At 38.6% G+C, this 27971-nt stretch overlaps 1 protein-coding gene across 3 annotated transcripts; it reads right to left on the bottom strand.

The window, feature by feature from the left end:
• Positions 1–1170: 1170 nt before the first annotated feature.
• On the bottom strand, positions 1171–27971 carry cabp2a (calcium binding protein 2a). Of its 3 annotated transcripts, none has more exons than XM_077571283.1 (7): positions 27804–27971; positions 27491–27673; positions 6831–6861; positions 6209–6343; positions 5260–5369; positions 4813–4960; positions 1171–2272 (listed from the first exon to the last, which is right to left on the bottom strand). In XM_077571283.1, exons 1-7 carry the CDS (start codon positions 27861–27863, stop codon positions 2247–2249), a joined length of 693 nt encoding a protein of 230 aa, XP_077427409.1. In that variant the 5' UTR covers positions 27864–27971; the 3' UTR covers positions 1171–2246. The 3 variants fall into 3 exon arrangements, with proteins under 3 accessions (XP_077427409.1, XP_077427410.1, XP_077427408.1); XM_077571284.1 differs by lacking the exons at positions 27491–27673; positions 27804–27971 and adding exons at positions 13457–13682; positions 13868–14288; XM_077571282.1 differs by lacking the exons at positions 27491–27673; positions 27804–27971 and adding exons at positions 13461–13682; positions 13868–14288.

Here is a 27971-nt window from a genome sequence, read left to right as displayed (position 1 = left end):
AATTTACTGTGTACTTTAAATGTAACTTAAAAGGACAATGAGAAATGAAATTAGTAGGAAAGTAATATAAGAATTTTTTGGTGTGTGTCAAAATTACATCGATGAAAGTGTGGAGCTATTTTGCTTGTATATTTGTTTGTTACACAAAAGACACATGTAAGTGATGAGTTAATTTTAGAACCATGTTGGTGACACCTGGACCCATGGTCTATATATCAACCTCACGTATTGGACAAAAAAACTAACGGGAATTACGATTTTAGTGTAATAAAATGGGGGCATTGCTTCCAATATTATATATTCAGTTCAAGCATAAAGAAAAAAATAATCTCATTTGTTGGAAACATGAGGTCTGTGACTGTGACTTCAGTTCGGTGTTCTTGTGCAGTAAAAAACAAAAAACAAATAGTGTTAATGAAATTTAGCATATACACAGAAGTTCAAATAAAAAATGTTTAATGATTATACATTGCTGAGAATGATGGTTATCTAGTGGGAAACAAATACTGTCATCATAATGTTTGATCTGTTCAAAGACTGTGATATAGTTAACAATAGTAAGTCCAGAAGTCCCCTTTTTGTATCCCGAGCTTGTACTTTAAATGCTAATGTTGTTTTTTTACTTTTAGATGTCTCTGAGACAATTAAATTGGTAGAGAGCCATTTTTATTGTGTTTTATGTAAAAAAAAAAAAAAAACTGTTTGTATTGTCTACTTGGTGTGGTGGTGTTATTTTATTTATTTATGTTTTTTGTTTTTTTAAATACAGAAGCCCTTTTGCTACAGCCGTGACGTGTTCATTCTTGTGCTTACCCTCCTGGTGTACACACCAAATATGGGTGTAAGCAAACATATGCATTTTGGGTACTGTCCACATTCTACTTTCTCTTCCTCTTTCATTGAACTAATGTGTAGCCTAAATGTCAGGCTCTTCAAGTGTTAAAAAATAAATAAATCCTGCAAAGGTTGATCAGCTCTGCACTGCACTCAGCAACATTGAAGTGGAATTGGGCAGTTTCAAGGATGCAAATATAAGTTTCATTTAGGGTCAACAAAACGACGTGCTGTTTGCCTTCATAACCTTCAGGGACATGGACAAAGGTCAATTCATGCATGTAGTTAAAAAAACAACAACAACGTGGTGGAACCTCATGAAACATCCAATATGAATCAGTTGGACAAAAGTGCTTTATTTATATTAGTTTTTCAAATGTACATATTACTACGATATTAAACTGTAAAAATAGAGCATTTGTTTCTTGAAACAGTGAAAAATTATTACTTGATACAATACCATCTAACAGTGACTTGTCACTATAACCCCATTCTATTATTTGAACAAGTAGGATTTTGGGTTATGCAAGTAGTCAGTAGGTTTGGCGTTTTTTTTAATTACTTTTTCATCAAGTACATCATCTCATAATTTATTAAGAATCTGTTTTTATTTTAATTACATTTTGAGTGAAAGTGATTCTCATAGTAAATCATTGACTTTCTAAGACTGTTTTTGGTTCGTTTTACTTCATACCAAGTTTGTTTCACATACTGTTAATACATTTAATCTCACAAACCCTAAGTAGTATTTGGTTATATAATGCTTTTAATTCCATTATTAAATTATAACATTGTTGACCAACAATGAGAAACAGATTTTAACTGGGTAGTACAGTATTTGGTTTTTAAACACTTGTTATCATATATACTTGGCGTTATAAATCTAAATTGTGTCACCGATAATTTCCAATGTCTTTGATTAGACTTATTTTTAGACAATACAGCATACAGGCCCACTACAAACTAATTTGGTTCATTTTCAAAAAATAAAGTAAAAAAATAAATAAATAAATCATATATTTGAAAGTTGCATAGCAAAGTGTAACTAACTGAAATGAGGGCAGCATGTTTGTTTGATGAAAAAAACAAAAAAATGTTTGATGAAAAAATATGTATTTGTTTTCTTGTGTTTTTTAAACCATTTTATGTTTCACTCTATTTTGAATGTTTGACCTGAAGTGTTTGAGCCTAGTCAAGCCTCTCCCTGTTCAACTGCCCATCTGTTTCATATCATCATAATATGTCTCCACGGTCACATGAAATTGTCACAAAACAGTAATACATGCAAAGGGTTCTCTTATACTTGTTAGCGAATGAAAGGATGGACACAAACATGAATGTATAAGAAGAATTACAATGACAAGAACATTAACAGTGTGTAGTCCCCATTCATTGCAGCAAAGTCGGTCCAGTCAGCGAGACATCATTCGCACAAACTCTGAGAAAAGAAAATGTTCATATCAAGGGTGAGACCAACTTTCATTCCATTTTAATCTGACGGAGTGAGACATGTATAATGTACAGATACTAGCCATAATATTAGGTACACCTGCACATTCAATATAGAGCTCTTATTTTTTATTGCTGCCTTTTAAAATACAATAGGACAGACCTACTCAGTTTTGATTTATATTGTCAAAGACGTATTAATTTCAAAGTATTTCTAATTGAAACACATCTTCTGGGGCAGAAATCTTGCATATCACATGTGATCTCACAAAAAAACAAGAAGACCCAACACTTCCCTAAATGTTGCATCAATGGTCATTACCCAACATGAAGAACAATTTCCAGAAAACCTACGCGAGAACGTGAGTCACTTTGTAATGTAAACTGGAAGGGCTGCGTAATTGTTAACTTCCCCCAACTGTGATTTGTTTTGGTGATAGCAGCATAAAATGCATCTTGGATGTTTTCCTTGTCATGTCTTCACTCGTATCCAACTTACGCATCCTTGGTTTAAGCTAGCTGACAAGAACAACATCCGGGTATTCTGTGTGCGCTTGTTTTATTTGTACTTTTAAGAGACCCTTCCCGAGTGGTCACATTTGTTTGTTTGTATGTCTGTAGGCGTGGGTAGTGATGAGCTACATTTACGCCGTTAGATTTACTTGAGTAACTAAAAAAAAATAAGTACTTCTAAGAGTAGTTTTACCACACAATACTTTTTACTTTTACTTGAGTAGATGTGTGAAGAAGTCACGCTAGTCTTACTGCGCTATATTGGGCTACACTAGAGTCGTTAACCGCCGCCCCATTCATGTATTATATTTGCCGTATTTTCACGTAAGCGCTCTGCTTGACTGACTGTGTGGGAGCATTTCCGCGGACACTAGTGATTTGACGTTCGAACGAATCAAGTCTTTTGAACGGCTCTTCAATGTGAAGATGGGAACCGAGTCTTTATAGAGACCCGTTCAACCCCCGAAAACTCACCCCTTCCCCCAGCGCCACAGTTCGCTTTGGGAGGGAGCGTCATCTTTGCATATTAGCGTCAATCAAACAGTTAACTTTAAGTGGGTCGTTAAGTTCTGAAACAAGCACAAAATAAAAATAAAAAAGAGGTCACTGCTAATTGTGCATGTCTGCTTTAGCACCGTGGCAGAAATTAAAACACAGCACAGTTTTTTTTAAATAAATAAATAAATCAGACTTCATGTTCAAGCAGTTACTCAGTACTTGAATATTCTTTTCAGTGAAAAATGTTCTACTTGTACTTGAGTGATTTTTTTCATGACTACTTTTTACTTTTACTTGAGTATTATTATTTTTGAAGTAATGCTACTCTTACTAGAGTACAATTTTGGGCTACTCTACCCACCTTTGTTTGTATGTGCAAAGGCTTCCGTGTTAACGCATTCACTTTTCACTGAAGCAATCACCTTCGCTCCCGGCTGTTTTACTGAATTTTGACTGATTTTGCAAGGTCCACAAAGTATTGTGTTCAATTGCTATAAAAACATGGAACCTACCAAAATAAATATTAGAGTCTCTTCTTTCATCAGTAAAAGTATTTTTTTAAAGCACATTTGTATCTGTTTCTGTTCAGCAATTAGTATTAGAATATAGCTAAGTTTCATCATTATTTCTTAAACCTTTTGAAAACACTGGGAAAAAGAGCTTGTTGCAATGGCCCTTGTTGATCTCTTATACTCTGCTGCCACCTGCTGGTCGTTTTCTGTAATAACTAACATTGCTTTAAGAGACCTCTTCATGTCAGAAACTGTAACTCAAAGCCTCTGTATGCTATTGCATAAAAATAAAAAAAACTTGAAAGAAAACATATAACTAAGTTTTTGGGAGTGCAGGACAAAGTATTGAAAAACCTATGTATATGTTTTTGTGTTTGAATGAGTTAAAGGGCACGTGGTCGAGTGGCTTAAACAACAGAGGCAAAATATGTAGTTGCTAAGTCCGTTTTGTGTTCACAAGTTCACTTCCGCCTGCGATCCCTTCATAAACACTCAGGCAACATCAGTGCATCATATCTTGTAGTGAAAGTTCTTCTTTTTGTTAGATCAAGTGTGATGACGGGAAATTTCTGCCTTGCAAGACTTGTTTGGAAATCAATGGAGGAACAGATCGTTATGTGTACAGTGTTCTATGTCGAGATTTTCAGCGCACACAACACAATATATAATAATAATAAACAAATGTGTTAACAATGCTGTTACGGCCCTAATCATTTGTCTCATGTTTAGAATACAACAGGGCAACATTCTAAACACAAGCAAAAGAAGAAAATAACATTATAAAAAGTGACAAGTAGCGTAAATGAATACTGTCACTGTATGGTGCTGTTGTATTCAAAATAGCATAGCATAGTTCCAAAGACTTTTGTACAGAAATTATTTTTTCAGTTAATACATTAAAAATAAGTATGCCTGCTAAAACTGAACATTAATTTCTTAAAAAGGATAAAATATATATATTTTTGCAGGTGTATCTAACATACATAAAATATATGCACAAACTCACCCTCAAAATCAACCTCTCCGTCCCCGTTGAGATCAACGTCACGCAGGATCTCATCGATCTCACGGTGGTTGAGTTGCTCTCCCATCAACTTCTTCATGGCCTCTCTCAGCTCCCCAAGGCTGATCTGACCATCCCCATCTGAGTCAAACTGGGAAGGAAAATCGCAGGAAAGGATCCCACATATTATTATTATTATTATTATTATTATTATTATTATTATTATTATTATTATTATTATTATTATTATTATTATTATTATCATTATTATCATTATCATTATCACTATCATTATTATTATTATTATTATTATTATCATTATTATCATGATTATCATTATCATAATTATTATTATTATTATTATTATTATTATTGTTATTATTATTAATATTATTATTAATATTTAATGGAGAAATAATGACTTATGAAAGTCGCATCTGTAATGCTTACCTCTTTAAAGGCATCCCTCAGCTCCTTAACTCCAATCATGTCTGCAGTCTCAGCCAGCATTTTTGGACCCATCAGCTCCACAAAGTCTTCAAAGTCTACTCTGCCGCCACCTGGAGGCCAACAAACAGGAAGCGTAAAAGAAACTACAGTCCATACAGTATAATACTGTTGAGCTATTACAAACTACTTACTCCACCAAGAGTACATTAAGAAAGCAAATACTTTGTAAATTTTAAGGACCATAGATGCCAGCTCAACTGTTTACTTAATCATGTTGTTAAAACAATTATTTGTTATTTATAACTTGCTTTGGTATTATAGAACTTAAATAAAGGTGTCCAGTTGGACCCTACACAGATGGAATGAAGATGGAATAATCACTATGATAATAGTTCATATTTTCTGCAATATTTACATGTATTAAAAAACACACACAACAATATATTACTGTAATACAAAACAATGGCAAAATACAGTGAATCAAGCTGCTTCAACCTTTCACCTGTGCATTGCGTTAACAAGTAACTGTTCTTCCTGTTTTCTATTATTAAGTTGTCACCTTGACAATTTGGTCGAGGCTCACATTTGCTTAATTAATTTTTGATTTGTGTTAGATACAGTATATAAACCCAATACAAAAAAAAAATTATGCAGCTTGTTAAAAAAAAATGTCAACAAAGGCCGATCAAATTATACATTCCAAATAAATGTGCAACTTTTTGGTCGATTGTGTTATATTATTTAAAAATAGCTTTTAATCATTTTTCAATTGATAATAAAATAATTTTGGGGAGAAACAAAACATGCACTTCATTATGAACTCACCACTAACATATTGGACATGATATATTTTTATCCGAAGCAGAATTCCTGTTGTGGGATTAAAAATCTTTTTCCTGCTTTCTGAATTTTTTTCCACTTTTTTAATGAGCAGTTTTTCTGGACTTACAGATCTGCTGGCTGAGCTCGATCAGTTCCATTTCTGTTGGCATGTATCCCATAGTCCTCATGCACTCGCCAAGGTCCTTACAGCTGATAAAACCGTCCTTGTCCTTGTCAAACTCTTGGAATGCCTCACGCAGCTCTGTTGGAATAATTTATATATACATTTAAATATGTTTGTTTTTTGTTTTAGCTTTCTAAAGCATTCACAGATTCAGGATGAAAATCACTTTGGAAACCCAATTACCACTGCACCAATAACATGAAACTGCAATTGCATTTTTATATCTTTACAATCAAGACTTGTGTTGACATGGACCGTACATCTGTTTAGCATTCACAATCTGAAAACAATCACGGGGGAAATGCCTCCTCTTCATCTTTTACACATTTTTATTTTCTATAATAATGTTTATTATAAATCTACTGCAGTACTCTCTGTTATGCATCTTTACGTGAAAGCCACATATCATTAAACCACTTATTGATACAGTTCAAAACAGAAATGGGACGTGTCAAGGTGGGGGCAAAGTTAGAGCAGCTCTCCGGTTCCCAATTAATTGATTACATTGAAATGAATGACAGGGTAAGGGAAGAGATGCAATCATTTAATAAAAGAGTTGTCCTACCTTCCATTTCTTCAGGCCGCAGGTCTCGGTCCTGCCGGGTGTAGATTGAGTTCAAATAGTGCATGAAAAGAAGAGAAAAACCAAGACAGCAGAAAAGCAGTTAGATTATGTACACACTACATGGACGATACTGACAGCAAACTCACTTAGCAAAGCTTAGCAATCTTTTATGCCTAATGTCAGAAAAAAGTGTTGTGGTTCGTTTAGCCACAAAAAGGCTCCATTCCGACACACATAAATTGAACTGTATGTGCTGAGTGAACTTGCAACAACTAGAAACGAACAACTGAGAAGATAAGTAGGAAACAAAAAAATAAAAAAATAATAAAATACAAAAATATATATATAATTCACACAGTTTCACAATCAAGGGCCTTATTTTCGTGTCGAGCACAAAGTGGAATTTTCTTTCTTTTGGTGCTTTTGTAGACGTACACAGGTCAAAATGCGCATTTACGCCATTGTGGGAGTGAACACAGCTGACTTGCTTCCCAGCCAATAGAATCAGCCCCTCTCATTCCCTTTAAATTCAGCTCAAGAGATGAATGTGGTCACTGGAGTCTATGAAGGAGATTAGGCGAGTGTAAAGTACATTTGTAAAACAATTTTATTTGCTTCTATAATAACAATTTTAATTAACAAAATCACTGTCGTCCCAACAGTAATTTTTTGCTAAATTATTGAAATAGTGTCCCAAATTATTCAAAATATGACATTTATCTGCAAAAAATCTGTCATTACCCAGTGATCATTAAAAAAAAAAATCACTCAGACGTTCTAGTTTGACAAAAAAAAGAAAGATCTTTACATTAAACATGGCCCCCCCTTTTTGATATCTATTTAACATTTACGTCTTGACTTGATGTTTGGAGGTATACGACCATCCGACGTCATAACTCTTTCTATTAAGGATGCACCATGGATTCTCAATAGGTTTGAGGTCAGGGGAAGATAATGGCCACATAATGATTTTTGTTCTTCATACCTATTGCAGCTCAAGCTTCATTTGTATCATTATTTTGTTAATTTAATGGTGCATTAGCATTAAATTATTTTATTGTAGAAGGCCTGATGCTGTTTTTGTTGTTGTTTTTTTAACCTATTTTGCAGCGCTCATTTTGACATCATCAGCTATCCTAAAGGAGCCAAAAACATCACTCCCCATTATTGAAGCCCAAAAGATTTCCCTGCCTCCTCAAAGGGTATGCATAAAAGTTTGTGAAACAGTGTTGAGGTGAAACAAGGATACATCTGTTCACGATATGTTTTGCGAGGTTGTGGAATCATCAGCAGGAATAATACTGCGTCGGATTAGAGGTTGCTGAGGGGACAACACAAGGAGATTACAGCCCCAAATTGTATTACAAATCACGAAAGCTTATCGGTTTTTCATTTTCCATCCCAAACCAATTTTGGCAGATGTGGTTTCATTAAACAGATATTAATTCACCTGCACACTCGACACACATTCACATGTATGGATCTTGATTGAAATGTAATAAATATGAATTTTTACATAAAGATGACATATTGTGGTTTGTTTGATTGATTTTTGTTCTTGCATGACCAGTTTTTCTGTTACACTACAAATCAAGGTTATTCTAATCTAAACTAAGCATAAATTAAATGAGGTCATTATGGAAAGACCTTACTATACATATCCTATTTCTGAATGTGTGGCAGTATTGCCATGTAATAGAATACACTGTAAATACTTTGAATTTTCCTTTATCTTTAATGAATTTATTCTATTTCAGGGCAACTTTTACCTTTTTTTCCTACTACATTTACTAAATAAAATGTATATTGTTACTCTCATACATTTCCCCAGAAACATGTTCGTTATTTGTTACTCCCAAATAAAATCAGAAATTGTCCTGCCAGTCCCGAACAAGATTGTTTTCCGCCCCTGCACCACTTACCGGTAAGTACACTAAAATAAAAAGAAAATGAAAATGAAAACAACAAAAAATATACTTTTCCTTCCATTAACTATGTTTAATATCAGAAAATTACTTAAAATATTTAAGTACTGCAAATGTCAGATACTTTTAAGACCAGTGGCGATTGCTCTAAGACTGCAAGGGATGCTCAGCTTCCCCAGAATACCCTCCCCCTGAAAAAAAGAAAAAGAATAATGAATAATGAATTATGCACTGCTGTGTGTACAATTCATTTGCACTTGAATAACTTAGTCTTTTGTTCCAAATCAGCTACTTATCACAAATAACTGACACGACTTCCTTCTCATTTATCCCTTAATTTACACAGTCGAAGGCTGCTTCCTAGAGTGAGTTGTTCCACTGCGCAAAACGGGCAGTCATTGGATAAATGCTGGGCTTTTTCCCGCCCATCAGACGCTCAAAGTCTATGGGGCTTTATGGAACGGTGGGCCGGCCCAGACGTTTGACTACTGCGTGATGATTGGATGATCTGTCTGATGCGTTAAAAATAAATAAATAAATAAGAGCTTCCCCTCATTTGAATGACCAGCAGCCGTTTAGACTTCTACTCTTGTCGTATTGGACTAGGTGATTTTATTTCTACCAAAGTTAATTTCTGTTTGAATATTTTTTCTATTTCTTTCAGGTAACTTTATATAAGACTGACTTCTGATAAAACATACAAGTCTGTATTTATTGAAAAATGTTTCCGGCCACTGCTGACCGCGTTCCAACAATCGCACCCCCACCCCTGCGCCCCCCAACCGCATGCTTCCGCTCATCGGTGGGAGGGCGTCTCGGCTATCTGAAATGCTTCGGACACTGAGACAGACACTACACGCTCGCAGCCTCGCACCCGTCGACGGGAACGCGCAACAGAGGGGCACAAAGGCGGACGCGCAAGTACTGGGACGCGGCCCACACGTCGCAAACCGGAAACGGAAACAAAGTTGATGGGTCGGAAGTCCCGCCTCCTCCGTGGCATATAGTCCATAGAGGAATTGCTCTGTCAGGGGTCTTTCAAATTCATGGGCGTGGTCAGGGGAAAACTCTTCTCTGTTCCTACACGGCTTCGCGCAAGGTTAATAAGGGCATGATTGGATACATTTGTAGTATGCAAATAAGTGATATATTGTAATTAATCTGTTGAGCACTTCTGTCTGAAAGGTCACAAATTCTCCTGCCTGGACTGGTTTGAGAGAGACAGAGATTGGGTGAAAGAAAAATGCAGCAGAAGGTAACAGAATAAGTAAAGACTAGAATAAAATGATATACAAGTGTCATATTATTATGTACGTCTCACAAAAAAGCTTGAATGCTCAAGGGCTGCGGCTCAAGGGCTGCGGGAACGCTTCCATGCACGGCGTGTGACACTTTAGCACTGCGAAGTGGCTGATGCAGTCTATTTATTTATTTTTACTGGAACCGGGACTGAGCATGGCAGGAGGAAGGGCAAGTGACCTGGAGTGAGTGATGGTTAGTTCTTTCAAAATAAAACCAGAAATGGATGGACGAAGAGCGACACAAGGCCCGCTTACTGCGGCGTGACATGTTGGAGCTTATCGTAGTTGACTTGAGAGGCGGGTTTCACCCTGGGTGTGTCGGCGGCCAAACACATATACAAAACAAACATTCAAACAAACATTCACAACATGGAGCAGGGATGGGCAACTTAAAGGGACTACAAGTTTTTTGCTAGTGCTCCAAGAGTGCCACATAGGACTGGACTGGGCACTTCCTTACCAGATACAAGATCAAAATGCCATTTTTAAGTCGAACCAACATACTGTATATTAACTCATTCACTGCCATTGATGGCTATAGACGTCAAAAATGCATTTGAACTATTGCTATTAGTTTCACTTTTTTTTTTCCACTTTTGTTAACAAGAGTATGAAAACCTAGAAAAAAAATTATTGTACATATACAACAGATATAAAATTTGTGATTAATCTTGAGTTTAAATAATTAAGTAATCAAACAAAAAAGAAAATATTATTAAAAAATTAGGGGCGTCAGACAAATTTTTTAATTGTAATTAATCGCATGACTTCAATAGTTAACTCGCGATTAATCACAAATTTTATATCTGTTCTAAACGTACTATACATTTTTTCTATGTTTTCATAATCTTGTTAACAAAAGTGGAAAAAAATTTGAAACTAATAGAAATAGTTCAAATGAATTTTTGACGTCTATAGCCGTCAATGGCAGTGAATGAGTTAATGCCAAGGTAATGTCTAATCTTCCACTGAACTAATCTACACATGTATCAAAGTATCTTAATATATTTTAAGGGCAAATGTATGAAAGATCTACTCTTCAACAACAAAGGGCGTGATGAGGTTTCACACATACTGTGATTTGATTTTTTTCTTCTTCCCAGTGCAAAGGGCTTTTGTGCATAAAATGTAGTGGAGAACCTGCAAAATGATTGGAACCCCAAACCTTCGACTTGTGAGGTGCATGTGTTCTCCAGCAGCAACAACAACAACAAAACCACTGGTTCGCCATGCAGCCTGGTGCATAAACGTGCAATATGATTACTAGGGGTGTAGCAGACAAGATTACGAAAAAAAATAAACAAAAATTCAAGCAACAATTTTGTTAACGAAATAAAATAAAAACTTTTTAAAACTAACTATAATTATAGTGAAAATGTCCTTTATTTTAGTCTTTGGTAATTTAATGCATGAGCCTTTGGGGATGATTTTAAATGTGACTTTAAGTATATTTATTTAACCGGAATAAGGATGTTTGAAAGTGTGTTACACAGAAGTGTGTGTCTGTGTGTGTGTTGGGGTTAAAGAAGAGCCATTCAAAAAGACTTGATTCGTTCGTGAATGTCACATTACTAGTGTCCGCGGAAATGCGCCCACACAGTCAAGCGGTGCGCTTACGTAAAAATACGGTAAATCTAATGTATGAATGGGGCGGCGGGTAACGACTCTAATGTAGCCCAATATATCGGAGTAAGAGTGGCGTTACTTCTTCACAAATCTACTCAAGTAAAAGTAAAAAGTATTGTGTGGTAAAACTGCTCTTAGAAGTACACTTTCTCACCCTAAGCCGGCTGGAGAATTGTGTTCGAGCGCTCCTCTGAGTGGCCATGCAAGACCGCCCAGCCCTTGCAGTACAACTGTGTCTTCTTTAAATATGGAAATTGGATGGATGTGCAATTTTTCAATAAACATTTGAAATAAAACAGCTCCTTTGCCGCAAGAAATCGTAATGGAGGAGGAGGGGAGGGGGAGAAAAAAAAAGAAACACTGAGTGGGACGTTAACCTGGGACCTTCTGCTTACATGGTGTGCTCACTAACTACTACACCCTTCACTCAGTTAGCTACAAAAGTGCAGAAATTTTACTTGTAGTTTACACAAGTGTCAGCCACCCTGGAATTTTAAGACGGCAAATTGTCATTGCACTTTGGCATCGCAAATGAGAATGATAATTGATTGCTTTGAATTCATTTGGACAGAACGTTTACTGATAAAGGCTACTTTTATTACTATCCTGCGAGTATGGAGTTTTCAGAGAAAGTGTGTGTGTGTTTTGTCTGCATAGGCGGTGCGGGTGTGGGTCCGCACCTGATGATGTCATAGAGTGAGCACTTGGGTTGGGAGGGGCTGGTGCTTGGAGAGCAGAATGGCCTAGAATTTCTCATAGAGGGGCCAATGGAGGGAATTAGTATTTTAAAATGGCTAAAAGCTCCCAAAAATTATTTTTCACATTACTATCCCTTTACATTTTTTCACAAAAATAACTCAGCTTACTCTAAATGTTATTATTATTGGGGTGTTTGTTCTGCATAACATTCCAAATCTGCAAAAAAAAATTTTTTTGACCTTTTAATGTAGCCAGACTGCAGTGGAAGACCTGGTGTACACACAACTAAGACATGTCTTCCTAGTGGTGATTGGTGATATTAACTACAGTCGGACCCTGCAAATTTGCAGTTTAGCAACCCAGATTCAAATAATCACAGATTTTTGTTTCAATATTTGCTCATATTTTATAGTTTATTGAAGGTTTATCAGCATTTGTGTGTGTGCGTGTGTGTGTGTGAGGGGGGTAAATGATTTAATTATTATTATTATTATTATTATTATTATTATTATTATTATTATTATTATTATTATTATTATTATTGGGGGCTTGGGGGCCTGGGGGGCATAACATGTAAATATTATTTATTATTGTTATTATTATTATTAATGCTGATGGCAACATGCCCCTTGATGAGATCAGCGGCACGTTGGTGGAGGGGTTAGCACATCTGCCACACAGTTTAGAGATTAGCAGTTCAAATGCATGCTCTGGTCTGTCCTTTGCATGGTCTGGTGAGCCGTTGGAGCAATTAGTCTCACTGTTTGGAAGTTGCCTGAAACAGTATGTTTGAACCTGCTACATAAACAATGTGCAACAGGGTAACATAATACACATGGTAAGATATTGCCAAGATATTGTATTTAAGGCCAGCCGTAAATCGTCTCCTCTTCATTCAAGGTTATCTTATGTACCAGTGGACCATAACTCAGTAAATCAGCCATAATCTTAATGCCTTTTGTCAATTAGCGCCGCTAGCCTCTTATTGATCTCCACATAATTGCATGACATAAATCTGCACTAGATCATCTTCATGTCTCCAGAGTATTTTCTGTTGAGTGTGTGCAAGTCATACATACGAGCTGGCTCTGTGCGAAGCCCTGTTTGAGGAAGACACACGCAGGCCCAACAATGTTGTGCAACATGTTGCAGTTCTTAACCAAAGCGCAGAGCGGCTCATCAAACTCCGGCTCGCTCCCTCTTTCCTCCTCTTCTTCCGTGTCCATCTCACCTGCTTCTCTCAGGCCCCCGAGCATGGCTGTAGCCAGTGGGGACCCACTTCGCTCTACAGGAGACACCGCCTTAGAAGAGGGGATCCAATTAAAATGATCAATGGCACCAGTGGAACAGATTCATTTCGACTGTATACATTTAAAATATGAATTGCAATTTGTAGCATCTAATATAGAATGTTCACTAGAATTTGACATTTGTATAAAATGTGTAAAGTACATACTAGAGGACCATTCCATCCCAACATCCTTACCTTACTCTTTGTACTATTTTTTCTAGATGTCTTGTTGATATTTCCCATCACCACCCTCTCTTTTCCCCTTGTTTGCCCACTTCTGCTCGTCCTCAACAGTCACATTCAAGTCCGAAATCCAACAGTGAGCTACATCCTGCGCATGCCTCTCAAAACTCGCACGCAAACTTTCCTCTTGTGCGAACAAGCTACAATCCAAGTTTCTGCTGGTCCAGATAGAGCCAATATATCCACATGGTGCTGCGTGCGATATAAAACTCTAATAAGTTAAAAGCTGGTGAAATTCAGTTCTAAGACAAGAAGGATAAAATATGAACAGTTGGAGAAGAGTGAGAGGTCAGTATTGGAGAGCCTGGTCATATCCCACAATCTCTGATTGCATGACATGAACATTTTCTCTCTCTCTCTCTCTCTCTCTCTCTCTCTCTCTCTCTCTCTCTCTCTCTCTCTCTCTCTCTCTCTCTCTCTCTCTCTCTCTCTCTCTCTCTCTTTCTTTCTCTCTCTCTCTCTCTTTCTCTCTCTCTCTCTTCCACTCACTCACTCACTCACACACACAAACACATTTTGTCTATCTATCTGTCACCCCAGCCCACTGCGAGTGATATTTTGAATTTGGACCAACTTAATCTAATCCATCCCACCTACTTTCCTCTCTCTGCCTCTCGAACATCACGTTTATGGCCTCAAAATGACCACTAGCCTGGCACAACTCCGTATGTGCATGAGAGCACATGGAAGGGGGAGGTGTATGGGCAGAATTACGGATGAGGAGTTGGCTGTCTGTTTAATCCCTGGCATTTCAGATTAGAGGAAAGGGTTATGTCGGACATGAGTTAAGGCTTGAATTGAATTCCCGTTACAAGCAAGCAACATGAAATTGTAAGACATTTATAATTTTGCAACAAGTTGTTTAAAAACAAGCCATATTATGCATGTGTATACCATTAGGTGTTTTAAAGTACGGTATGTCCAAAACATATGGAAGTTGCTGGAACAGTGACAAAAAACTATAGTAATACTTCTATCAGTCATGACGCACAACATCGAATATAATGTGCATTCATCTATTATCTAGTCCACACCAACATCCTGTTCAGGACAAAATCAGACCCCACCACACTTCACTGGCCACCAATCAGAGGGCACATAAAAGAATAGGAACTGAATCCATGCTGGCTGCATAGAAGTCGGGCGAGCGAACCACAACACTGTAAGCAATCCTTTCAGGAAAATGTATGTAGTATATGTAGTATTGTCACATTATTGAATTCTGACTATAATATAGCTGCATAAAGCATCTCAAAACTGTTCTGCTACTTATTTCCTTCAGACCCATAGATGGTTGCAGTGGACATATCTGCGTGTCTAAACAAAACAACCCCCGCATAATTTGGATGATGTCAACACTTCTGGTTCATGATTGGATCTTAACTAACCAATCAAAATCGCAAGTTAAGTGATTTGCATGATGTTCATGTTAAAAATGTTGCATATAAGCTTGGTAAGTTTCTTTACAGCCATATTATCCTGGTGTCCACTATGACAATTAAAACATTAAAAACCATCCGTCCTTTGATTAAAATTGATTATGTCATATGGATGGTAGATTACCCCAATACTTGTAATGTTTATGATATAATGTTTTTAGAAAATATAAATATATTTTTGGGAAGTTGGGAGAGGGGAAAAACACAGTTGCAGAAGTAGTAATATTTTTTATACGGTGGTGGTATGGTACTAGTGAAATGGTCCACTGCCATTCATAGGGCAAGTGCATGCAGATTCTCGGGCAGCGCACCAACAAGCAGCCACTGGGGATTACTGAGAGCCAAGAGTCGTTGTGGAGAGAAGAGCTTTCGACATGTTGCATTATCAAAAAGTCGCCACGAGAGTGCAGCAGAGCTGTTGAGAATCAAAAGCTGCACTCAAACTGCAATAAAGAATAGCCAACGGTAGAGGGCATACACAGAGAGATGCAGCACAAGACAGCAAGATGCTGAAAGGTTAAAGCCCTTTCATTTGTTCCACACCCAATCAGTTTTTGACACACGAGTATGATTCCTCAAACCACGCTGATTGACCTTTTCTTGACCTTGAAATTGGACGCCACAATGTAAATATAATTTGTACTGTACAAGGAGACTGATGAGATGACAAACAACACAACTTGAATCCACAATGTCTCAGTTATATAATACTATGTGCCTTAGCTCACTGATCCAGCTGGTCAACCATCAGATTAACAAGCCTCAGGCCGGGAGTGGGTTTACCCGCATTGTACATTTTCACACAATGATTTATATTAAGTAGTGCAGTAGCGTCCGTGTGTGTGTATGTGTGAGAGTGAATATATACAATGCTGCTCAAAAGTTTGTGAACCTCTTGAGCAATTTGGATTATCCAATTGTTTCAACCTGATTTAGTTGTTCAATCTAAACCATTACATTTAATATGAAATAACAGGTGTAGGTTTAACATTTCAATTGTTCTTTTTTGTAAATCAATTGCTCCCAATACATGTACCGCCATTACGTAATCAGATAACAAAAAAAATGTAAAAGTATTCCATTACAGTTACAGGAAAAAACATGAAATCAGATTACAAGTACATTTATTAAAAATGGGGATTACTTCGAGGGATTACAATTTCTACGATGGGAGAGATCGCAAAAGAGTGCGAGAGAGAGACAGAGAGAGACAGAGAGAGAGAGAGCGCATGCATGCCCGCGACGGGGAGGAGGGAACGAACGAACTGACTAGTGGTGTCCTCCACTCGCGGGCAGTTTGAAAAAGCTTCACGGACGGGAGGAGGAAATGGTGACCGGTATTCACTGGAACTTACTCGGAGCGAAAGTTTGAGCTGATAGTCCAGTGGCATGCTACGCGCTGTAGCTTCTTCCTAGCTAGCCCGCTAGCCTACAACCATGATGTGAGTTACACCTTCCAAACAAATCTTTCCCCCATCAATTCACTATTAAAACATCATGCGTCTCAAAACATTTGTCTCAAAAATATTCATACAAATAAATTTGTCATTTTCACATGTGTTTTTCAGATCCACAAACATTTATTGACAACAAATATTCATTTTGACCGCAGATGATGCTTTAGCTTGACAGTGAATGGTTACGTGAAAGGTAGCACAGGTTGTGATTCAGCAGTAAACATAACTACATGCATTAAAGTAAAACATTTACTTTAAGGTCCCGGTGGGGTGGATGGGGGTTTGGTGGGCGGGTGCGCCTCCTGCTCCTCTTAACTCACTGCACTAGTTTTGCACAATACACTTTTATAGACATATAGGGCACATAACACACTTTTGGGGGGGGGGGGGGGGGTGCACCGTCTTCGCCCTACAACTCCCCTCCAATTTGAATGCACCACACAACTGTGTGTGTGTGTGTGTGGGGGTGGGGGGGGCTGGTTTGTGTCGGGGTGGGGTGCCATCGGTTGGGGCAGACCGCAGTATAGAGCAGTGCTGCGGTCCCCACACTCACACGCACACACGCACATAAACATACTCACCCACATACAAAAAAAATAAAAAATAATAAAAAGAGAGAGCAATGATGATGATATGTCAAATCGGTAAAATTACCGAATGAACAAAACTGAGCTCTCATGAAAAAAAAAGTAAAAGAAAAACATTTAAAAAATGTTTGCGTATGACATTCTTAATATTTGTTCATGTCAAACTACTGGGGTCATTTTTTTTCATTTAAAATTATGCAAGTGATTAAATGCTTATAAAAAAGGAGGAGGATGAGAGTGTGTAGTGGATCAAAACATGTTGAAGACAACCTCATAACATTAAATGTCGAAAGAATATATATATATATATATATATATATTGTACTTGCACTTCAACACTCTTGTGGCGGTAAACCGCATATGTAGTCACAGCTGCCCCTGGGGCATGGCTGCCAGTGTGCGTCTACGGCCCCTCTGACCACCACCAGAGATGGGAAAAGTACTGACATTCTCTACTTGAGTAAAAGTACAATTACTTGAGTAAAAAAAACAACTTTGGTAAAAATAAAAGTACTCAGTCAAACAATTACTCAAGTAAAAGTAAAAAAGTACAGGCTCTGAAATACACTTGACGAGTAGAAGTAATACCGAATGTTTCCTCCTACGTCAATTTGAAAGATATTAGCCAATGGAGCAAAAATGGGCAGACATCGGCCAATTGACTCTCTGACCTGCCCTGCGTCGAATCGATAGTGTTGAGTATTAATCACTCATGTTGCTGGTCCACTCCTTGCTGACATGATTGAACCTTGTCTCATATTGTTCACTGGCAGTCTGCAGCTTTTTTCTTTTTTTAAATTAAATTCAAATTATCCTCTGTAATGGTGCGCATTGCCCATTTACGGGTTGTTATAATCAATGCAATTGCACGCCATCCGTCGCATAGCCAATCACAAGCTGGGATGTACGGGACCGTGTGTTACCCTTCATATGATTGGCGGAGCCAGTAGACATTGATGGCTGGTTTTCTTTCCAGGTCAAGTGTTTTAATCGTTTTCATGTACAGTATTTTAAAACAAAAGTAACAACCTTGTTTTTAAATTGAATCGCGTAAAAAGTACAGATAATCATGAATGAAACAGATAAAAGTAAAAAATAGTCTTAAAAATAAATACTAAGGAATGTACAAAGTACTGAAAAACTACACCAAACATTCACACCTGCCATACATCAGTGTGAGTGACACTGGAGGCAATGTCTATGAAGTGTCTTGCCCAAGGACACGCCGACACATGACTTGGATAGAGCGAGAATCAAACAGCTGACCCTATGGTTACTGGACAATCCTGTCTACCTCCTGAACAACACAAATATTATTTAAAACAGTCTGTGGTTTAAAGAAATGTCAATGACAAAGTTCCAAATAAGTTTATAAGTGTTCCCTCGACAGCCGGAAGCACAGAAGCTGGGTCAAAAAATCCAGTGCTGGGACAGCAAACAACAAGATTGACATATCTAAAAGTCGGGAATTCAGATGAATCAGAATTGCATCTCTGCTTTTTGCAGATTTGCAAAATTGTCCGCCAAAGTTTTGCAGAATTGTCCCTGCTCTTCTTTTCACACACTCACCCGTTGGTGAAAAGAGGATGACAGCTTTGCCACCTGCCCACAATTTACTTTTGAGTTGGCATGTGACCATAAAGTGTGTTCTACATTTTCTCAGCAGTCCGAGACATCAACTGGATGAACTATTTTCCACATCAATGGGATAATACATATACATCACAAATACCGCAGGCTAGAACTGTGTGTTCTTGATCTTTGTCCCATGGTAGAGGACACAACTGTTGCTGTAATAAATGCCACTTTGGTGAAGGCGCAGATGCTAACCTACTTCCATAAGACGGATCAAGCTGGACATGATGTTAGAATAGAGTTCTCATCATCAAAATTCATTTACAGTATATCATATTTTGTGAACTACAGATCACTTGTCAGCTCTGTAAAGATTTTAAATTATAATGGCAAAATAGGTTTCATATTTAACTCAGATAGATGATAGGGTATTATATAATGTATATTATGTATCACTGGTGATGTAGTGATTCACTCGCATGGCTTGGGTGCGGGAACCATAGATGCAGTCCCGGACCCTCAATGCGTGTGAATGCAAATTAATAAAATAGTGTCATATTTGGTTAGGACCTCTACCTCCCAGTCAGAGTTTATGGTTTCATGTCTTCCCCGTGTTTGTTTGGGCTTTCTTTGCTTTACTATGGCTGCCTCCCACAACCCAAAAACAAGCATGTTAGGTTAACCGATACTAAATTGGAAATACTTATGAACACTTTTGTGAATGACTTTCTTTAGTGTTATGACCGACGTGGCAACCAGTCCACAATGTCCCCCGCCTCTTGCCCGAAGTCAGATGGAATAGATTGGTCCAGACAAATAAGCGCAATAAATTGGATTGATGGATGGCCAAATTGACACACTGAGTCATTTCTGTCAAATCTGTGTGTCCAGACTGTGCTTCATGCCTGAAGTTCCTTCAGTCTCACTTTGTGAGAAAAAAGAGTGGTGGGAATGATGTGCATCTGGCTGTCTTGTCTTCTCACTCATTGCAGCTCGACTTTAATCCCTGTCAAATCCCAATCAATCGCTTCTGCCTTTCTTTTTAAATGACATCAATCAGCCTCTGGTACTCATCCTAGAGCCCCCACCACCTTCATCATCTGCTACATTTGTTGCTGAGAACATAGATAACTTATTTTAACAATGTAAATTGTAACAATGTATTGGTGGACATTGCAAAAATAATCACAAACCAGTATTTCTTTCTTTCTACTGGCTGAGTACTGATTACCGTCTGGACCCAAATTTCAAAGAAAGCATCTGAAATGAAGTTGTTGTGAGATTTTTGCTTAAAAGACACAATATTTACTGTAATAGCTGTTTTAAGAAAGTAGGAGAAATTTGGCCTTAAAGCCCCCTTTTCTGAAAGTAATCATTTTGTATGTATTTTATGTATTTTTAATGAGTAACAGTACCTATTATTTTATATATCAAAACCTTACAGCCTATATAAGTGATATTTATGCAGTTTCTTGGAGTGATACTGTTTCCCTTTGTAGTAACTGCTGCTGTCCCAAAGCATGGCACATTGAATACAATTTTCTAAAGGATGAATACATAAAATCGTAATCTGTTCATGAGTCAAACCAGCTCCATCATAAGCCCTAACTATCAGTGGTGAAAGTGTGCCGGAACAGTCCGGTACTATGTATCGGTAAAATATTCGATCCGGAATGGTGCCTTGGTCCCGACGGCTAGGCAACTGTCAAAAAAGCATGTTAAATAACCTGCCGGGCTTCCACACATGCATCTACTAACATCAGATTTACAACACAAGTCCATCTACCCGCCGGAGTCCCGTTGGGGGGTTGGGGGATGGGGTGGTGGTGGTGCTAGGGGCGGGTGCGCCTCTTGCCCTACACCGTCTTTGCCCTACACCGTCTTTGCCCTACAACTACAATGCACCCCACAACTAGGAGGGGCGGGTGTGTCGGGGTGAGGAGCCATCGCCGCGCCACCACGCCCCTCCTATTTTTTTAATGCACCACATACACTCACCGACACGTCTGGGAAGCAGGTGGTTCAGAACGGGGGGATATCATTTCCCTCTGCTCCATCTCACCTGCTCCCAATTTTAATGCACTGCACACACACACTTGTATATACACTGGGTGGGGTCACAGCCACGGTGTAGGGGTAGGGTTTGCCAGTCGGAGAGCTGGCGAACTCAGTAACAGGGTTAGCTTTGACTAGGTACGCTGGCGTGACGACCGGGATCTTTCCCCGCAAGGCCTGGGGTTCAGGGGTGCCGCCAGTCTCCCTGTGCTTCCATCTCCTCTTCCGCCACCAGCGTTTCGTCCCACCACGCGGCTGGAGGTGGGGTTGGCGCGGGTGCCCTCGCTGCTCTGCTGTCCCGCCCCTCTCCGGCACCGATGCCTGGGTCCGGGGGGGGTCCCCGGAGTTTGGGGGTCGGGGTGGTTATAGGATGGCTGGGTGGGGGGGTGTCTGGGTTGTGGTTTGGTGGCGGGTATGGTTGGGGGCGGGAAGGGCGTGAGGGGAGCGGGGGCTGTGGGCCGGTGGGGTGCCTGGTGGGCCTGCCATGCCCCGTTGTGCTGCTTTGGGCTTGGGGCGTGGGTCATGTTGAGGTAAGGGGCGCTCCGGGCTCCTGGGTTTGCTCTCCGGCCGGTGGCTCCTACAGGGCCCGGGGTTTGTGCCTTGGCGCTGCCGCGGCCTGGTTGGCCCTGGGGGTTGTGCTTGCTCTGTCCTGTCCTGTCCTGCTCTGTCGACGGCTCCCCTCTTTGGTGGAGGTTTTCAAGCATGCCAGAACCACCACACCAGCATCTACCGAAATTCAATCACAATGTGCTTCTTCCTCTGATCGTTGAATCGGTGGAGGCTGATGTCTGTGGATCTCACTCTGCTTCATCTATTCTTCATTCCTTTCCTCAGTCTTTCCTTTGGTCTCTTGAGGTCTCCCTAATTTGTTGGAATTTAGATGTTTCTGGGGGTGGTGAAAGATTCTGGTTGCTAACCCGGTGGGTTGTAGGTGATGTCTGGTCGGTGCTGGATTTCACTTTTCTTTCTTTTCTTTGATCCTTCCTCGGGTCTCCTGACTTCAGGTCTCTAGGTGGATTCTGAAGTATTTGGTTTAGGTGAACGGTGTGGAATTTTTTAATAGGTTTTAGGTGAATTAATGAGCACACACTCACACGCACACACACGAACATGCAAAAAAAGAAAAAAAAAGCGAGAGCAATGATGATGACATGTTGAATCGGTAAGATTACCAAATGAACAATACTGAGCTCTCTCGCTCATAAAAAAAAAGATTTACAACACACGTGTTAACAAGTCTAATAAAGTGCTTCTGAATCATTCCAGTGTGCTTGCGTAGCTAATCCATTTCCACCAATATTTATTATTTTATTTATTCATACTGTAGCATGGAGTTCTGTCCACCGGCGCCGCAAACCACCACGCTCCATTGGCTGACAGACTGACACGTGATCAGCATGGATAGTAAACTGAGCTCTGATTGGTTCAAAGGCACCTGTGTTTTCTAAAAAAACAAAAAACGACAACAACAAAAGAGAGGGGTAATGTACAACATTTGTTTACAGTTGTTTGTTAACGGCACCATCAAAGTTAACCGTGCCATTTATGTCACTGGTTAGCACAGATGTATCCCACAATTTCTCTTTTTGTTTACAAACCCAATTCCCAAAAAGTTGGGACACTATACAAATTGTAAATAAAAACTGAATGCAATTATGTGGAAGTGCCAAATTTCAATATTTTGTTCAGAATAGAACTTAGATGACAGGTCAAAAGTTTAAATTGAGAAAATGTATCATTTTAAGGGAAAAATATGTTGATTGTAAATTTCATGGTGCCAACAAATCTCAAAAAAGTTGGAACAGGTAGCAATAAGATGCTGGAAAAGTTAATTGCAGTAAAAATAAACAGCTGGAAGACCAGTTACCAGTAATGAGGTCCATTGGCAACTTGAGTGGAGTATAAAAATAACTTCTCGGAGTGGTAGTGTCTCTCAGAAGCGAAGATGGGTAGAGAATCACCAATTCCTCCAATGTTGCGCAGAAAGATAGTGGAGAAATATCAGAAAGGTGTTTACCAGCGAAAAATTGCAAAAAGGTTGAAGTAATCATCATCTACAGTGCATAACATCATCCAAAGATTCAGAGAATCTGGAACAATCTGTGTGCGTAAGGGTCAAGGCCAAAAAATCATACTGGATGCCCATGATCTTCGGGCCCTTAAACGGCACTGCACCGCAAACAGGAATGCTTACTGAAAGGGAAATCACAGAAAGGGCTCGGCAATACTTGCAGAAAACATTGTGGGTAAACACAATCCACCGTGCCAGCCGCCGTTGCCAGATGAAACTCTATAGTACAAAGAAGAAGCCATTTCTAAAGCAGACCAAGAAGCGCAGGCGTTTCTCTGGGCTAGGGGTTATTGAAAATGGAGTGTGGCAAAGTGGAAACCTTTTTTGTGGTCAGATGAATCACGATTAGAAGTTCTTTGAGGAAAACTGGGGCGCTATTTCATACTGACTAAAGAGGACAAGGACAACCCACGTTGTTATCAGCACTCAGCTTATAAGCCTGCATCTGTGATGGTATAGGGTTGCATGAGTGCGTGTGGCATGGGCAGCTTCCACATCTGGAAAGGAATCGTCAATGCAGAAAGGTATATTCAGATTGGAGAACAACATATGCTCCCATCCAGGCATCATCACTTTCAGAGAAGATCTTGCATTTCTCAACACCATAATGCCAGACCACATGCAGCACCAATTACAACATCATGGCTGCGTAGGAAAAGGATCCGGGTACTTCTTTCACTTCTAGAGGACATTTGGCGCATCATAAAGGGGAAGGTGCAACAAACAAAGCCCAAGACAGTTGAACAGTTAGAGAGACGCGTGTAAGACAAGAATGGGACAGCATTCCTATTTCTAAACTTGAGAAACTTGTCTCCTCGATGCCCAGACGTTTGCAGACTGTTGTAAGAAGAAGAGGGGATGCCTCACAGTGGTGAAAATGGCCTTGTCCTAACTTTTTTTTTAGATTTGTTGACACCATGGAATTTAAATTCAACATAGTTTTTCCTTAAAAATATAAATTTTCTCAGTTTAAACGTTTGACCTGTTCTCTGTGTTCTATTCTGAATAAAACATAAAAATGTGACGCTTCCACATAATTGGATTCAGTTTTTATTTACAATTTGTATTGTGTCCCAACTTTTGGGGAATTGGGTTTGTAAATCTGGGTCGGCGAAAGAAATGGATACTATCCAAACGACCCCTTAAATTAATTTAAATTAAATAATTATCCACTATTCACATGATTGTTGTCTGTTTGATTATTGTTGACATGAAAGCAAACCAGAAACATCACAGGTAACTTCTCTTTGGAATCACCTCCCATTAAATATTGGGCAAGCCCCCTCCCTGTCCATTTTTAGAACTCATCTTAAAAAGCAAATGTTCATTCTTTCTCTTTTCACTCAGCATGAGACTTGGCATTGTATTACTGCTGGTAACTGTTATGTACGTAACTCTTCATCAGAATAATCACCAATGTCAAAGTCAAGCCCTCGATAGACTTTTTTTCTTACGCTGACAGGCATCATCCACACTGTTAATAAGTTAGCGGCGGTCCTTAGGTGTGTTAACTTTTACAGCAAGTTAACAGCCGGTTAAAGTTAACAGAGTTTTGAACAACAGGATAACAGTGCCGTTAAAGTTACCGGTCGGTTAAATCTACTTAACCTGTGGTTAAAGATATAAGTGAGTTTTTAACAACTGGGCCCAGATGTTTAAAGAGAGAGTTGAAGAGGCTGATTAAGATGCTGATGCAAATAAAGTTTGTAGAACAACACCCAGGGTTGATGAAAGAAATTAAGCTACAGTCCCAGACTCACAGCAGAGGGAGGGGGAGCCACCCTGCTAGAAGGGACAGCAGGACCATACAAGTACAGATGCTGCTGCTAGCCATAATGTCTGTGTGTTTTTGCATTTAGATGTGAGGGAATGAGGGAAAATATTATTAGGAGATGGAGTTTGGGGTTACTGCTGTTTTTATTAACTCTTATTTTGCACATCGTTGAAAAAATAACATTTTGAATGAATATCAGTTTCTCATGTAGGCATTGTTGCAAACATGTTCCAGTCAGTGTAATACAGTAACCTAATGCATGTGTAAAACCTGTTGTGTTTTATTGTGTGGCTGCACAGTGACCTTTATATGTCAGGGAGTTTCGGCAAAAATTTCTAACCACTTTCACCGCTTCTAACTATAGGAAGTTTATTCATTACTACTTCATCTGTCTGAAATGGAAACTGCCGCTTATATTTGCATTTTGATGACCACACTAGAAGCAATTGTTATTTTGCTTTGACTTGATAGTAATTGTGACAGTCTTTATCTAATGAGCTGCACTTGGCCATGTCAAATAAATCACGCCCAGGGTGTTGGTGTCTTGGATGCCCGATAAATAAGCTTATAGCTTTTTGGGGCGTCCTTTTTCACAATTTAAAACTCAAATGTATATATCCGTTGTGCAGTGTATTTATGTCTTGTGTGAAACAAACAAACACACAAACAAACAAACAAAAAAACAAAGGAATGTTCCAACAGGATTCTTCCTTGACCACAATGTGACTTGGAATTTTAGTTAAGGTATTTCATTTTAAAGTAAAAAGATAATGTTTCCTCAATTGCAAGTGAAAGTTTTTGACCGTTAACACGGGGTGCGTTTGGTAATTCACTCTTATGCCCCTGCACCGCTCTGAGAGCATGTGTGTTGTGGGTCAAAGACTTGAGACTTGACTTGGCCTTTGGGACTTGTGCCCATCTCTGGTAATGAAATGTGTGACACACCGAGCAAGTGGGCGAGGACAGAGAAAGCTATGTCAACCCTTGAAGCTAACTTAAAACCTAAAGCACTAAATAAAAAAAATAAGTGGTAAAGTCATGCATTTGAACATTGGTCCAGCTGGAAACTACATATAAATAGCACAACTAGCGATTAAAGGGATACTTTACTTTGAGCCATTTTCAGCAGTAAAAAGTTATTATTTTGTCCAGAATTAATTTGATAACTTCATTATTTTTCATGCACAATTAATACCTTTAGAAACACATTTACCACTTACTGTCGACTGAATGACATCACCTGGGCTGAGGAAACAGGTAACGACCAATCAGGGCTCATCTTTTTTCTGTGTTGGTCAGCAAACTGAGCCACGATTGGTTGTTACCTTCTTCTTCAGCACAGGTGATGTCATCTTCAGTCGACAAAATTAGTTTTTTAAGGTATTATTTGTTCATGAAAAATAATGAAGTTACCACATTAATTATAGACAAAATATTATCTTCTTACTGTTGAAAATGGCTCAATGAGTCAAGTATCCCATTAATGGTAAATTAGCTACGTTATGGATTAATACTGAAAAAAGAATAAACTGCTAAGTGCTAATACTCATAGCAAGGAAATAATTGTATGCAAGTTAACATTAAATTACACTACCATGAAGGATAAACAATAGATCTTGGCATCTAGCTCCTAATCGGAAAATATTTAAATTCAAAACAAAAAACTCATGCGTAAAAATATATAACTCTTGCTGCAATTGGCTAGTGACAAGTCAGGTTGTACCCGCCTCTGGGCCCAAGTCAACTGGGAGAGGCTCCAGCTGAACCACAACCCGAATGGAATAGAAAGTGGATGCATATATTTTGTATATTGACACTTACTTGATATTTATTTATTGATATTGATGTATTTATATCATGCAGTAATACACATTTCCCCCATCATTTTGTAGTCATAAGATTTCTAAATACAATTATGAAGGGATTTCAGTAAGGAAAGTGTTGGAACTTCAAGAGATGCGGCATCAATTTACTGTAAGATCTGTCTTGACAAAATCTGTATTATTTTTGCACAGCTTCACTTTTCTTTTGTCGGTTGTGAATTAATCTTTTTGCTGTTCAACAAAGTAAAATAAAATAATAAGTTAGATTCACCGCTGTTATGCGTGTCCAAAAACTCACCATTTCCTGTATATGAAAGCCATGCTGACAAACTTCATGCAGTACTATACTCAATAAAGAGAATTGTTGAACCAATTTAGGATTACAAATTGAATTGTTGACCAACAACAAAAAAAAAAAAATCACTTCAATTGGTAACACACATTTGAATTAAGTTAGTCTTTTTTCTTAAGTGCTTATACCTCACAAGGACTAAGTTGAATTAATTATGAGTTCATTAAACGTAATACTTTGGATTGGAGTCACTTTGGAGTAACTTTATTCAGGTGAATATATAAAGTTTAATGATCGTGTGTTACCAATTGAAGTGACTTTTTTTTTTTTACGTTGGTCAACAATTCAATTAATAATCCTAAATTGGTTCAACAATTCTCTTTTTAGAGTGTAGTCTGCATTACTGAGATACATTGTATGTTTATTTTCACCCCAGGTTCCTTAATATCTCTTCTGAAATATTACAATTGACAACGATATATTGCCCAGTTAAGAATCCTACCTGTCCAAAGACAGAGTCCACAATGGGCCGCAGCTTCCTCCTGTCTCCCTCTTGCAGCCAAAGGTCATCGCGGTCTCCCACAGGGGAGGACAGGCTTAAGGTTTTGGCCTTTGGCTTTGGAGGCCTCTTTAAGCTAGCTGAACTCCAACGCCTCAGAGACTCAATCTTCTTTTTGATGGAACCCTATAGACAATGCAATACACAATTATAGTTAGGGCTCAAATGAGAAATACAGAAGAATACAGACTGAGATAAAAAAAAAAAGATGAATATAGCAGGATGCAGGTCACAACCAAGCTGTACATCAACTGACCTTCTTCTGTAACTTTCCCTCTGGTACCTCCATGGTTGACATGTTCTTCACGTCTGTCATCTTTTCTGCCCAACTTGCATGCACAAATATGTCTGCTCTTTCCTTTCGTCCTCTTTATCCGTTTGTAGAGCATCTGACACTGGTTGATAATCTGAGGCACATCTCTTA

This window comes from Vanacampus margaritifer, chromosome 7 (assembly GCF_051991255.1).
Source record: "Vanacampus margaritifer isolate UIUO_Vmar chromosome 7, RoL_Vmar_1.0, whole genome shotgun sequence".
NCBI lineage: Eukaryota > Metazoa > Chordata > Actinopteri > Syngnathiformes > Syngnathidae > Vanacampus > Vanacampus margaritifer.
Note: the sequence above shows the minus strand (reverse complement) of the source record. Positions and strands in the feature narration are given on the sequence as shown.

Bases quoted from the DNA above. Each gene is read 5' to 3' on its own strand.
- cabp2a (XM_077571282.1), bottom strand. From the start codon at position 13,915: ATGGGAAATATCAACAAGACATCTAGAAAAAATAGTACAAAGAGTAAG. The intron at 6,344-6,830 runs GTAGGACAACTC...TTATTCCAACAG, and splicing joins GCGGCCTGAAGAAATGGAAG to AGCTGCGTGAGGCATTCCAA. The intron at 4,961-5,259 runs GTAAGCATTACA...TTTCCTTCCCAG, and splicing joins TGAGGGATGCCTTTAAAGAG to TTTGACTCAGATGGGGATGG.